This window comes from Arvicanthis niloticus, chromosome 13 (genome assembly GCF_011762505.2).
Source record: "Arvicanthis niloticus isolate mArvNil1 chromosome 13, mArvNil1.pat.X, whole genome shotgun sequence".
In the NCBI taxonomy this organism is placed as follows: Eukaryota; Metazoa; Chordata; class Mammalia; order Rodentia; family Muridae; genus Arvicanthis; species Arvicanthis niloticus.
Window position 1 is genome coordinate 34982588 of NC_047670.1, and position 14205 is coordinate 34996792.

The 14205-nt window shown below is 45.7% G+C and overlaps 1 protein-coding gene across 1 annotated transcript; it reads right to left on the reverse strand.

The window, feature by feature from the left end:
* Positions 1 to 862: 862 nt before the first annotated feature.
* Klhl38 (kelch like family member 38) lies at positions 863 to 11111 on the reverse strand. The gene is made up of 4 exons (XM_034516999.2): positions 10870 to 11111; positions 8902 to 10252; positions 3226 to 3331; positions 863 to 2182 (listed from the first exon to the last, which is right to left on the reverse strand). Exons 2-4 carry the CDS (start codon positions 10249 to 10251, stop codon positions 1893 to 1895), a joined length of 1746 nt encoding a protein of 581 aa, XP_034372890.1. The 5' UTR covers position 10252; positions 10870 to 11111; the 3' UTR covers positions 863 to 1892.
* Between the last annotated feature and the right edge of the window lie 3094 nt (positions 11112 to 14205).

Consider the following 14205-nt stretch of genomic DNA (forward strand, 5'->3'; position numbering starts at 1 on the left):
CCTGGTGCCTGCTGAAGTCAGAAGAGGAGTCATATACAAGTACATGCTTTTTATGAATTTACCCATCCAAGGAGATAAGAAAAAAAATGACCCAAGAATTGAGATTTCAAGCATAATCTCCGTTTAGTCTAAGTCATGAAAATGAGGAGACAAAACTAACTCAGAGCCAAGAGAAGCCAGAGCAAGAGGTGTCATGGAAGTGGGGAAAGGAAGGTAGTTCCTTGGGCATTGCTATACTGTGTGGTCAGTCAGTGTGGGCCACAAATGAAACTGGACTGTTTGGGCGGTGTTTGCATTACTTGGTACCTTTCCAAGTTCATATTCAAGGAGAGATGGGACTAAGAGCCTGACTAGAGAACTTCAAAGAGAATGGATTAGAGCTAGGAGTGTAGTTTCCTTGGTGGAATCCTTGTCTAGCGTGTACAATGCCTTGGGTTTGATCTCGAGTGAAGCATAAACCAGGAATGGTGGAACATACCTATAATCCCACAGCTCAGGCAGTGGAGGTAAGAGGAATAGAAGGTCAAGGCTACATAGCGTTTGAGGTCAACCTAGGCCAAGTGAAACTCTGTCTCAGAAAAAGGGAGAGAGAGAAGGGTGTGGCATGTAGGCTGTGGGGCAGGGACAATGGTGCAGGCAGAGTCCCTGCACCATAATTAAGTTTGCCTTATAGAGAAGGCCTGAGGTGCTAAGGTCAGAAAGCAGGAAAAAGGAGAAGCCTTTGTAATACCGAGAAGAAAGAGCGGCCCCAGCATGTGAGCACTCTAGAACCAGGCACAGAACAGCAGAACTTACTCCAGAAGCTTCCATGGATGGAAAATAACTTTACTTACAATACTGAGATTGCCTAGTATTGGCCAGGATAGGATGGATAAGAAAATAGCCATGGTGGTCTTCAGTGATCACAGCAGAACTGGGCCTCAGTTCTCCATCATGGCTCCACCTAGGGTCACCTAGGATACCTTTCAGAAATATAGAACTGTGGCCCTCACTCCAGAGAACCCCTGGGCATCCATCTTGAATGGGACTACTCAATGCTGTTTCCAAATGTCTTTCCTGTGATCAGATCACTTGGGCAGCCCTGAGAGCCTCTGATGAGCTTTTACATGGGCTTGTCATTGAGCAGAGTATGAAGGACACTTGAAAGTGAAAGGGACACAAGGAGGGTCATCTCTGACATCCAGAGGCTGGCTGAGAGAATCTTTTGGCTTTCCCCAGAAAGCCCATTCTCACAACACTTACTGAAGTGAAGCTCTGGTTTAATTCTGCGGCTTTATAGCTTCCTGGAGCCTGGAAGAAAACAGGCACTGGAAGCAAATTTTGTTCTGTTCTTATGTTCTTCACTGCAGGATAATTTTGCAAACCCTATGTAGATACTGAACTGAGCCTACTTTCAATGTGCTGTATCCATAGAATGTATAGAAACAGTCACAGATTCTGTCACCTGGCCTGAGGGGTGATTCCAAAGGTTCAAAGTTTCTCTTGGGTCCCTTGGGCCTCTCACTCTGGATGTTAGGGGTGACCTGGGCAAGGGTGTGTGTGTCCCCATGTGTGTGTCCATGTGTGTGACTATGTCCCTGTCCAGAATCCTTTTTTCCTCTGAGAAACCTCTTCTGTCTTATTTAATGTAGTTTGGGCTGTCAATCAAGTAGTTAACCCCACTTCCATCTGGAGGGATGTGAACTAGACCTATCCAGTTATAATAGTGCAGTCTCTGACATTGGTTCAAGAGGTAAGGATGGAATTTTCAAAAAGCATCCACTGGCATTTTAAAAAGAAGGCTACTCTGTGGAGAGTGGTAATTTTGACTCCCCTCAGCTCTAGGCTCTAGAGCCGGGTTGCAGTCTCTTCCAACACACAGATTTTTGAACCCAGATAAGTTCATGTGGCCCTCAGGAGAGGCTGGGCATGTGGGGTATACACTGGAGAGTCAGGCAGGCATGGTCAAAGAGTGTGTGAGGTAGCTGTCCCTGGGATGTCCAGGTGTCCGTCTCTGGGTCATAGCAGTCAAAGGAAGCCGAGTCCTCGATGTTACAGTCTGTGGTCAGCCGCCGTCCACCTGTTACGTATAGCTTGTTCCCCATCACCGTGGCCCCATGGTGCATCCTTCGGTCTTTCATGTCTGCACACTTGACAAATTTGTTGGACTGAGGATCATAAGCAAGAATCCTCCTTGTATAACCTGAAAATCCAATAACATGAACAACTGTGGGTTGCTCACCTGCGACTGTGGGTCAGTGGTTGAGGAATGCTTCTGCTCCCCGCCCACACCAGGCTGAGACCCTGAGCTGAAGCACAGATGTTCAGGTACCCAGCTGCAACCTGACATGTGGCAGAGCTGGGTCTCACAGCTGGATCTCTCTGGCTCTAGTCCAAATATAGGCAGCATGTAAGACAGTGGCAGAGTAGGGGCAGATTCTGCCTTCCGGAAGCTTCCTCAGCCTCGTTGGCATTTTTATCTCTCCTACTTTACCCCAGAGCCATAGCCATTTAAGGAAGAAGTCCTTCTTTGAAACTCAGAAATGGATGCCCATGGCAGGCAGTTACTTTGAGGGTCTCTATTTTACTGACAGGCAAACCAAGACATGGAAAGATGAATAACTTATAAAAAGTATGTAACCATTTAGTGGTAGAGTTGGGATTTGAACTCAGATCTTGTTGACCCCTACACCAGCCCTCTTAACCATAATATATTATGCACTTACAGAGAAATGATGCACTGGTAGCCATTGTTGTTCTTATTAGAAATATCATCATCATCGTTTATGATTACTTATAATAACAGTAATGTTATTAATTATTATTATTTTGAGACAGGGTCACACACTGTTGTCTAGTCTGATCTGGAACTCACTATGTAGCCCAGACTGGCTTCAAACTAGTGATGATCCTGTTTCCACCTCCCAGGTCCTCAAATTGCAGGTTTGGGCCACCACAGCTAGCTAGTGTCAACAGCAGTGAATGTCTCCTCTTCACTGTGTGTCTAGAACAACTCTATCATGGCAGCACCTCTGCAGAACAGGCACCATTTCATCCCTTGTTTATACAGAGAGGCATGGAGAAGCTTCCAGGTGGATAGCCTTGCCCAGTTTTCCATATTTTCCCCAGAGATTGTGTTTTAAAAAAGACTTGTCCATAGAATAACGTTTCCCTGTCAGCACCAGCAACCATTTCCCCTAAGAGCTGCCAAGTTTGTCCCCGGACACCCATCCTCGGTTAACTCACCTCCTACAATGACGATCTTTTCCCCCAGTACCACTGCGGGGGCACACACGTTCTTGATCATCCTTGTCTCCATTTTGTACCACGTGTTTCTGGAAATGTGGTAAACCTGATGGGGGAAACAGAATCATGGTAACAAAATTTACAGTTAGCTTCTTTAGAAGGGGAAAGAGGTAGTTGTTTGTTAAAATTTTTCTCTAGTGTGTGTGAACATGTGTGTGTGAATGTGTGTATGAATGTGTGTATGTGTGTGTGAATGTGTGTGTGTATATGAATGTATGTGAATGTGTGTGTGTGAATGTGTGTGTATATAAATATGTGTATGAATGTGTGTGTATGTGTGTGAATGTGTGTGAATGTGTGTGAATGTGTGTATGAATGTGTGTATATATAAATGTGTGTATGAATGTGTGTGTATGTGTGTGAATGTGTGTGAATGTTTGTGTATGAATGTGTCTCTGTGTGTAAATGTGTGTGAATGTATATGTATGTAAATGTGTGTATGAATGTGTGTGGGTGAATGTGTGTATATAAATGTATGTATGAATGTGTGTGCATGTGTGTGAATGTGTATGTGTGAATGTATGTGTGAATGTGTGTGTATGACTGTGTGTGTGTATGAATGTGTGTGTGAATGTGTGTGTATTTGTGTGTGAATGTATGTGTATGTAAATGTGTGTATGAATGTGTGTGAATGTGTGTGTATGAATGTGTCTCTGTGCGTGTAAATGTGTGTGTGTGAATGTGTGTGTGTATGTGTGTGTATATGTGTGTTTGTATGGTGTAGATGTCTCAGCTCAAGAGTGAAGATCAAAGCATAGCTTTCAGGTTTTGGTTCTCCTGTTCCACCATGTGCGTTCCAGAGTTTTAACGTCAGTCCTGTGACAAGAGTCATTGCCTGCTGAGCCATCTCACTGACCCAAGTAGTCATTTAGAAGGTGAATCAGAAATGAAATTTTTCTTTCTATTTCTTTTCATGTTTTAAACTGTGGGTATTACTCTCAGCAAATGAACAATCGCTGGCAGAAAGAAGAATGTACTAGAAGTTAGTCATGTGACCCCATGAGACCAATGGCAGTATTTCCATTGAACGGACCAAGAGTCCATTCCATTGAACGGACCAAGAGTCTACCTACTGGGGAAGACACTTCACTTCCCTTCTTGGGATATTTTATTCTTTTAATAAGAAATGGAGGAGGTTGGATATTTAGGAAACCGATTATTTTTCTAATAATTTTTATTTCTAGCTCATGTTTATATTTCTAAATGTTCCAGTGTAGCCGAGAGGGTCAGAGACCCAAGAATAAGCTTGAATCTATCTAAGGAAGCCTTTGGAACAGTTTATGCCTGAGAGGAATTAGAGGGTTTTTTTTAGGAATGAAGAGAAGCAAGAGAAGAGGACAAATCAAAGAGGAGAAGGCAGGCTTGTTAGCCACCCTCTGAAATATGGATTGAATCAGGATTCCCTCTTTTATTGATTTCCTAGAATAAAATTCAAATATTAAATGTAAGCTAATTCGTAATAGGCAAAACTTAGCACAGGAGATAAAGAATGGATTCCACATAAGAAAGGAAGAAACAAAAGTAGTTGTGACTGAAACTTCTTTGCATATAAAATATAGTTTCTGGCTTTATCAAGGACCTTATTCTTACCATTAGATAAAAAATTGGAGGCTGAGGATGTAAGGCACTTGGTAGAGTATGTGTAGTATGTATGTATGTGTATGTATGTATGTATGTATGTATGTATGTATGTACTGATCCTAGAGCCACATAAACAGGGTATGGTTGGTGTCACCTGTAATCCTAACACTTAAGAGGTGGAGGCAAGAGGTCATCCTTGGCACAGGGAGTTTGAGGTCAGCTTGGGCTACATGAGACTTTGTTTTAAAAACACTAAGTAGGGGCTGGAGAGGTGGTTCAGTGTTTAAGAGAACTGGCTGCTGTCCCAGAGGACCTGGGTTCAATTCTGAGCAACTCACATGGTGGCTTACAAGTGTCTTTAATTCCAATTCCAGAGAATCAAATGTCTTCTTCTGGTCCCTAGAGCTTCTGCATGCATGTGACTCTCTGATATGTAAGCAGGCAAAACACACACACACACACACACACACACACACACACACACACACAAACAGTCCCTTTGCCTGTATTCATTTTACAGTATCTTGATGGATGACCAAGCCCCCTTGGGATCTACATCATTCCCTCTTCCTGTTGAAGCCTGAAGGAGGTTGGGTATAGTCACAGTGGCTGGGAAAATTCCTTTGCTTCATTTGAAAATACATCGATGCCACACTCCTTGAGAACTGGGATCCTCAGAGGAAAAGCAAATGCTGCTTGCATGTTACTCGAGTGAGTGATTTCTTCCTGGCCTTCTGTTCCCTCAGCTTTGTGTGGCTGTGGCAAGGTAACCGTGAAGTGATCTTCCCCTTATAGTATGAGATCTGTATTGTCATCCAGCAGCAGAGGCAGAACGAAGGCCAGGTAGAAAGGGACCATACACATTTACCTCGTCTAGTGTCACCATTGAAAGACAGCGCTGGAAAGAACACAGGCGTCAGATGGAGAAAACTCTGCTCTGCCTGAAATCCTATCCTGCTCCATCAAGTGACCCTCAGCATTCATTTTAAACTCTGTTTAACTGAGTCGAAAGTCCACCTCGAAGCCAACGCTAGGCAGAAAAGAAAAGCATGTAAATGAAGACTTTCACCCATTCCTGGCTTTCCTCAGTTATAACACAAAAGGATCACTCACAAGTTTGTATTTATTTGGCTTTGTTGTAGTTTCGCGTTTATTCTTAGGAAGTTGGTGACAGTTTTGTAGTGTAAAGTCACCAGCATAATTTGTTGATTCTATTATGAAAAACAGCCAGAGACAGAGCATGGGGTGGAGGGGAGGGGTTCTAGCTTTCCACAAATGTGTGCTGGTGGAACTCTTGAGTCTTTTCCAGCTCAAGTCAATGTGTGGGACTGAGAACGGTACTTCTAAAGACTGAGGCTCTCTCTAGATGGCCCGGGAGAGTGTGGGATGAAAGAGAGAAGGGCAGGGGAACTAACCCCAGAGACTCTGATAGTGTCTGAGCCATCATCATTCTTTGCCTGGACTTCTGGGAGAATCTCCTGGCCCTTCCCCAGTCCCTCTTCTATCAGCATAGAGGGAGCTAAAATGCAAATCTGGTTGCTTCCCCATCATACACGAAATGCTTTGATGCCCTCTCTGCCCATCCTGTCAGGTTACCACCCCAGTTTCTTGACAAGATTTACAAAGTCCAGCTGTAACAGCTTCATCTCCACCAGCCCTTCTGGAATGTTCCAGAATCTTGATGGGAGGGGCTTGGAGGCAGCATCTGGGTAGAGGAGGTTGCTGGGTTAGTGTGGGATGAAGATGATGAAGATTACATAGGGGCTAACACCTGTTCTCCTCAGCGGCTGTCCTGCATACAGCCTTCTTTCTCCTTGTTCTACCTGGCAACCGTGTGCCATGCTCTCAGCTCCCTGGGCAGTGGGCTAGACCTCTTTTTTTTCTTTCTGGGCTTTTGTACAAAGGACCTTTATCCAGGATTATTCCCTCCTTCTGCAGATAACTGATGTCTTCAGCTGTCAGAAAGCTCTTAGCTCCAAGTCAGGCCCCCTCTCCCATGCATCTCAGCATCCACTTGGACTCTCCCTTTCTCTTTTATCCTTTCTTACCTGCCAGCTCTCCTCCTCTGCTTCGTTGCTCAAATCAGCATAAGCCAAACACAGAGTTCTTTTCAAAGTTTTTGTTTTTCGAGACAGGGTTTCTCTGTATAGCCCCAGCTGTCTTGGAACTCACTCTGTAGACCAGGCTGGCCTTGAACTCAGAAATCTGCCTGCCTCTGCCTCCCAAGTGTTGGGATTAAAGGCGTGCGCCACCACTGCCCAGCCTTTTCAAAGTCCTCTGGACCCTCGTACTCTGTGTTATCTCCTCAGGTCCCATTCAGGACACCTCCTCCCCCCCTACGCCCCCCCCCCCGCCCCCCGCCCAAGCTCTCAGAGCACCTATATCTTCAGATTCTGAATTACAACTGTCTTGTAAACTCCTTGAAGGTTAAATGTAATTTTCTGTTTCCTCCCAGGTCTCCAGAGCCTTTTCAGTGGCCAATATTCAATGTGACATACATGGGTGAACAGACCCTTGGGGTCTTCTGTATGGCAAAGAGAAGCTTACCATTTACAGAACAATTGTTAGAAGCTTGTATGAAACTGGGTAACACTTGATATTCTGATGGGGGCCGTTATCAAACACTTCTCTGAGATTGTTTAAGTGAAGTGAATTTCTCCTGTCATTTAAGGCATAGGTTCCCAGTCCTAGCTATGCTTTAGAGCCTCCTGGAGACTTTTGCAAAGCACAGATGCCGAATCCTGTGCTAAGAGACTTGGAGTCAGCAGATCCAAGGTCAGGTTCCAGGGAATTTGTTGGTTGAGGGTGGAGTAGACTTGGAGGCTTTTCTGAAGACTTACCGATATGGGTTAGGGGAAATACTAGCATCCAAAAGGGCTTTGCTTAGTTTGTCTCAGCCTGGACTTCTAGGTTATTTTTCCTTCAAGTGAAAACAAGCTCTGTGTGGACGGGAGTGCATTAGTCTCACAATGAGAATTCCTAAATAAAATAACACCGAAAGTTGCTCCTCTTCGTTCTCTGCAAAACACAAACGTGTGCATGTGTGTGTGCACTTTCTCAGCGTGTGCCTATGTGAGCATGTGTGTGCACACATATGTATTTTTTCTCATATGTGCACACATTTGTACATATGTATGCATTTATGTGCACACATGTGCATATGAATATGTACACATATATGCACAAATGGGCATGTATATGCTCATGTGTACAGATGTGTCTATTCCATTATGTGTCTGCATTTACAGAGGTGTATACATGTACATGTGCATGCCTTGATAAATATGATTGTATGAATATACATACAAATGCCTACATATATACATAGATATGTGCAAAGATATGTCTGTGTATATGGGTATACAAGAATGCATGTATGCACATACATATTTATGACATCTGGGCACATATATAGCTGATTTACATATGAACATGAATGCATGTATATGTAAGTGTATACATATATATGCAAGTGTACATACATACATGTATACAATATGTGTGCACATGCATACCCATGAATATATACATGCATATGTATGTATGCACATATGTTTGTCATTATGTATGCATGTATGTATATGTGTGTGTCTGCATATGTATATGCATGTCATTACATATGTATAAATGTATATATGATTATGTCATGTAATTATGTGTGTGTGTATATATATGTGTATACATATTTATAGTTTGCTATATATGTTCATGTGAATGAATGTACACATGACTGAATACATGCATATGTATGTTTGTATACACATGTATGTATATACCATGTATGTATGCATGTGCCTATGAGTATATCTATATATAATTATGTATGTGCATATACATATATGTGTACATATGTGTGCATGTTTATGCTGTTATAGATGTGCATGTGAATGCTTCTTTGCATGACTATAGACACACATATACATATGTATATGCCATTATATTAGGCATGTTTATTTATATATGTATTATATGCATATGTGTGTATGTATGCAAACACACTTGGTACTAACATAATGAGAAGGACCAATGGATTACCTGGATAAGGCGCACGGGGTTCTGCATGATGTCTTCACCCCCAAAAAGATAGAGCCTTTGGTCCTTCACTGCAACAGCAGGATGGAGCACAGCCACTGGCATGCTGGCCATGCTCTCCCAGACATCACAGATGCTGTCATACCTCTCCATGGAGCCCAGAAGCTCCTGCCCTTCTCCAGTACCCCCAATGGAGAAGATGAAGTTCCTGTGGGCAGTGCTTCTATGGGAGTAGCGGGCTGCCAGCATGGGCTCCCCCATCCTCCACTGGTTGAGTTTCAGAGAGAAGATATAAACACCACAGCTGATGAGACTCTTCCCCTCACTGACAGCCATGCCCCCGAGCACATAGACGCTTCGGTGCAAGGTAACAGCTGAGGCCTTGTACAACCTTGTGGGAAGTTTGGCTAGGCTCTGCCACTGGCCAGTCTGTACACTGTAGAGCAAGACATCCCTGGTGGTCTGCTGGTTGTCCTTCCGTCCCCCAAGGAGGAGGAGGAAGTCTTGGTAGGAGCTCCGTGGGGGCATGTGCCATAGGAGTTTACAATCCTGGGCATTGGGACCATACAAAGAGAATATCTGCTTCCTGGCCATCTCCAGGATGGCTCGGCAAGCAGGTGAGGACTGGAGGAGGGCATCATTGGCGATGAAGTTATGGAAGAAGGCTGGGTGGATATACTGCAGACGAACCTGCTGCAACAGTTCCTGCATGTACCTCCACCGGGCTTGGAGATCATGCTTTACCCAAGCCATGAGGGCCTCAAACACCTTTTCCTCCTCTCCACAGAGCCTGTCATCTCCCAGGTAGTCCTGCAGCTCCATGGCACAGAGCTCCTTCAGGTCAGCTGATGCTGCCACCTCTGGGAAGTAAGTCAGGGCCACCTCCCTCGCTTTTTTCTTAAGGCTGTCGCAGTTTAAGATTTCTGCGAGTCTGACCAGGCCCAGGCAGTTGCTGGGGGCCAGCTGGCTCTGGAGGTATGAGGAGCAGGCCTCAAACATCCGGGGATACTGCAGCATGGCAGCTGCCTCCATCAGCGGAAGGACGCTGGCAGCTGAGATATGCACCTCTCCTGTGTACACATACGTGATGACCTGCTCCAGAGTCGTGGAACTGATGCCTTTTAGCTGCACCTTGGCCTCTCTGCTCTCCCGGAAGTGGCTGCAGAACATGGCCTTGAAGTAGGGGCTGCTGGAGGCCAGCACGTTGCGGTGGCAAGGGACCTCCCAGGTCCCAGAGCAGATGCTCACATCAGTCAGGATCTTGCTCTGTCTTAAGCCATTGAGCTGTCTTAACAAGTCAGAGGAGAAGTTGTGGTCTTTGAAGACAACCCCATCTGGTAACTCCTCATCCATCCTACAAAGAAGGAGGGAAGCTTCAAACGGAAGCAAAGCCAAGGCTTTCTCACAGCATGCTGGAGGGGTTGGCTGTGGGGGCTCCAAGTCACACTCACTGCTATCTATTTACCAAGACAGTGGAATCCTGAACAGTAGAGTACACTGAAAATCAAAGAGGAAACCACCCTCACCCTAGACCACAGAATGATTGCTTCAGGCTGTTATTATCTTCAGTGATAAAAGACACATAGCATCATCTCCGGCTACTCGTAGGCATCTTCCAACCAAAGTGAATAGAGACTCACATATTAGCCTGACACAAGCATAGTCTATGCCTTTGACAAGACATGTATGCCTTTGTCCAGGTCCTTATCAGGTTTGCCAGTTAATTCATCTATGAATCTTTCTGAGGGCTAGTTATTCACCAAGGCTACTACTATTCGGGGGTGTGGTCGTCTGGTCACAGAAGTGATAGGATCACAGTGGGCTGCTGCAAGATCTAGATAGAAGACGTTGTGCACTTTGGTTCTTATTTTAAAGATGTAATCAACAAAGGACAAAGACCAAACACTTCTGTGGTTTATTGGTGACACAGGCAGTCTGCCTGCTGAAGAATGACATATGAGGGACACTTACCTTGTTTTGCTGCGGTGACATCCACTGATGCTGGGTCTGTCTTGTCCTCTCAAGATTTCTACCTTAGGCTCGGAATAAAACCACAAAGCCCGGGCCTTTCAGTTGGCAAATTCTCTGTCCTAGGAGATTCTGGATTTGTTTATGCTGCAGGCACTTCCACGGTTTCTAGAGCTCTGTACAAGGGCTGCTGGGCAGGCAGACAGTGTATACATTCCAAGGCTAAGAATAGCTGCATATGTACTTTCCAGTGTTATGACATGTGACTTTCCAGTTGCCTTTTGCAGCCACCCGAGGGCCTACAGGGCTGCGCATGCCCACATGCCTTGTTTCCCTGGCGAGTGTTTACATCGGTATAAATAGAAAGAGAGGAATGAGTTCTCTGACCAAGGCTTTGCTGCCCATTTGGACACAGCCTGAGTCCCTTGTCCTAAGAGTGCCTGGGAACTCTAGATGTCCGTAAACAGGTTGCTGTGACCTGTGCAGAATCACTGAAGACAGCTCTGGGTCACAGTCGAGGTGGCAGGTGGTCATGGGAGAGGCAGAGGGTGGCCAGAGCCCTGGGTGCTTTTCAGTAGACGCCCACCCAGCACCTCCTGCCTGACAGGACTCCTGTGAGGGCTGCAGTTTCCTTTCTAGGCTCTCAAGGCAAAGGAGTCCAGAGGAAAGGCTCTTTTTGCTTGTTTGTGTTGTGTTTCTTAAATATTTTTAAGCCTTCTGTAGTTAGACTTGTGAAAACCCTGACCCTAATTAGGCCTTCTGTCCCTATTGTGTTCTCTCTCTCTCTCTCTCTCTCTCTCTCTCTCTCTCTCTCCTCTCTTCCTCCCTTCTTCCCCCTTATGTGTGCAGTCTGACTTATAATAACCGGGTGTCTCCCTGCCACCTGCCCCTCTGGATACCTGCTAACTGCTCTTCAGCTGGGCTCTCTTAGACCTAAGGCTTCCTTTTCTGTCTCCTCTCACCAGACAGAAATGAGTTAGACACAAGAGGCAAGGCACAGTGAAGAATGGGATGAAGAGAAAGGGGGAGGAGGAGGAGGAAGAAGAGGAGGAAGAGGAGAAGGAAGGGGAGAGGATCAGAAAGGATAGAGAAGAGTGGAGAGGAGGGAAGGGAAAGATGGAGAAAGAAGGAAGGGAAAAGAAAGTAAGAGAGGGAGGGATGAGCAAGATGAAGTGGAGGGGGAGAGAGAGAAACAGAGGAAGGAGGGAGAAGGGGAAAGAGAAGACAAGTTGGAGGGAGACAGAGAGGGATGAAAGGATGAAGTGAAGGAGAAGGGAGGGGACGGAGGAAGGAAGAGAGGGAGGGAGAAAGAATGAGGAAGAAGAGGAAGAGGAGGAAGAAAAGACACTATAGAGGGAAAGAGGATAGGAAGAAGAGGAGGAGCAGGAGGACCAGAAGAAAGAAGGGAAAAAGAAGTCAATGGCAGAGGTGGTCAGGCCCACAGTGATGAGCATTGGATCACTGGAAGGGTTGGGGGCAGGGCAAGCATGTGTCACGCATCTGGGCACTGCTCTCCATGCTTGCTCTAGCCACGAGCGAGCAGCATAAAGGCCTGGCTTCCTCTTTCCACATTGCTCAGGCTTCTGCAACAGTCTGTTACGCTGGCCTTAGTCTTTGTTTCTAGTCTGTCCACTGTTACTACCTCTAACCTCTGGGAAGACAAGTCAGGACTTGCCAGGCTTCATATCATACCTCCCCTGGCTCCCATGTACGAGTGTTTCCTAACAGGAGGCAGGTTAGTCTCCTGGATCTTCCCAGAACCACATCTCCCACTTGTGTATTTTTATACTTGCTTCAGCAGACAGCTTATAGCTCCATGCACATGCGTTAGTATCTCCGTTGCGGAGTTAGGACTGGCCTGGCTTCTAGGTAGGGTGGAAGGAGTGTTCTCATAGTGATAGGTCATACCCCCAAAGAATTCAGCTGCTCAAAGACAAAACAGACATCCAAGCATGGCAATGGGACCAGGAGTCTAGAGGCAGATGTAGGTGATAGCAGAGAGCCTGTGACAAAAGGATCACTTATCCAGGAGATAAGGATTAGAGCTAAGGACAGGAGTCAGGGCCATTCCTGAGCTTCTGAGGCATGCTGATGACATGGGTGAGCAGTTACATCTCTGAAAGGGACCGATGACCCTCTGTTCTATACTCTGTGCTTTGTGCTTTTGTGTGCATCTTCGCTTGGCCCATCTTCTGTTGCACCAACCCTATTCATCCTTCCACTGTGGTCCACATGCCAGCTTCTCTGAAAGTCTTCTCTGCTCTTCCTCACCTGTCTGCCCTGTCCTCACACCCTCTGCACCTTGGAACAGGCTGTGCCTCAGACCCTATAGATGTCTGCTGGCCCACTGTGCCTCTCCTGTCAGTGTGGTGTCTCTGAATACAGAAGGGTTGATCTCTTGCCCTCTCCTCAGAGTCTAGTGCAGGGTGTGATGTCTAGTGGGTGGGTTCTGTTAAGTTCCTGAACTGACCACAACTGAACAGAGGCATAATGGAGAATGGGGAAGATGGAGCCTCATTGGGGTCTATCTTAGGGTTTTACTGCTGTAAACAGTCACCATGACTAAGGAAACTCTTATAAAGGACAACATTTAATTGGGACTGGCTTACAGGTTCAGAGGTTCAGTCCATTATCGTCAAGGTGGGAGCACGGCAGTGCCTAGGTGGGCATGATGCAGGCAAAACTGAGAGCTCTACATCTTGTTCCAAAGGCAAACAGAAGACTGGCATCCCCAGGCTGCTAGGAGGAAGCTCTCAAAGCTCACCCCCACCACTTCCTCTAACAAGGCCACACCCATTCCAACAAGGCCACATCTCCAGATAGTGCCACTCCCTGGGCCAAGGATATTCAAACCAGCACAGGGTCCCATCTGCTTTGTAGGAGTACCAGGGTTACCACTTGCAGCGTGTGTGCAGATGACAAGGTGAGCCCTCACTTGAATCAAATAATGTTAATAATATAATGAGCTGAAAAGTCAAATAATTGCTTTGGATAATAGAGTGAAAGGTGAGCGCGGGCCAAGGACAGAGCTTTGGTCATTAGGAGCTAGGAGCAAAGGAAAAACAACTTTTTCAGGAGTTTGAATGCCTCCTCTATTACGGTTCTTCCAGCCAGTGAGCAAGCCAAGGATATTCAGAGGTCAAAGGGCAGAGTAAATTAGCTTAGCACTGGCCCCTCGAAGGCTGCTTGGATTTCTCCTTCATCTTCTACTTAGATAGGCCTTCTAGTACCAGGCCTATCAAGGGTTTGGATGAGCCTGGGCATATGTGTATAAATGTCTAACTACCTTCAATCAATCTTTTTGTTTCTAACACTTAGAAAAAAGCAAGTTCTATTCTT

What these genes read in the sequence shown, in the direction of transcription:
- Klhl38 (XM_034516999.2), bottom strand. Translation starts at nt 10,251, where the DNA reads ATGGATGAGGAGTTACCAGATGGGGTTGTCTTCAAAGACCACAACTTC. An exon ending in ACCCCGTGCGCCTTATCCAG is followed by an intron (nt 3,332 to 8,901) that starts GTAATCCATTGG and finishes TTCCCCCATCAG; the next exon opens with GTTTACCACATTTCCAGAAA. An exon ending in AAAGATCGTCATTGTAGGAG is followed by an intron (nt 2,183 to 3,225) that starts GTGAGTTAACCG and finishes TTGGATTTTCAG; the next exon opens with GTTATACAAGGAGGATTCTT.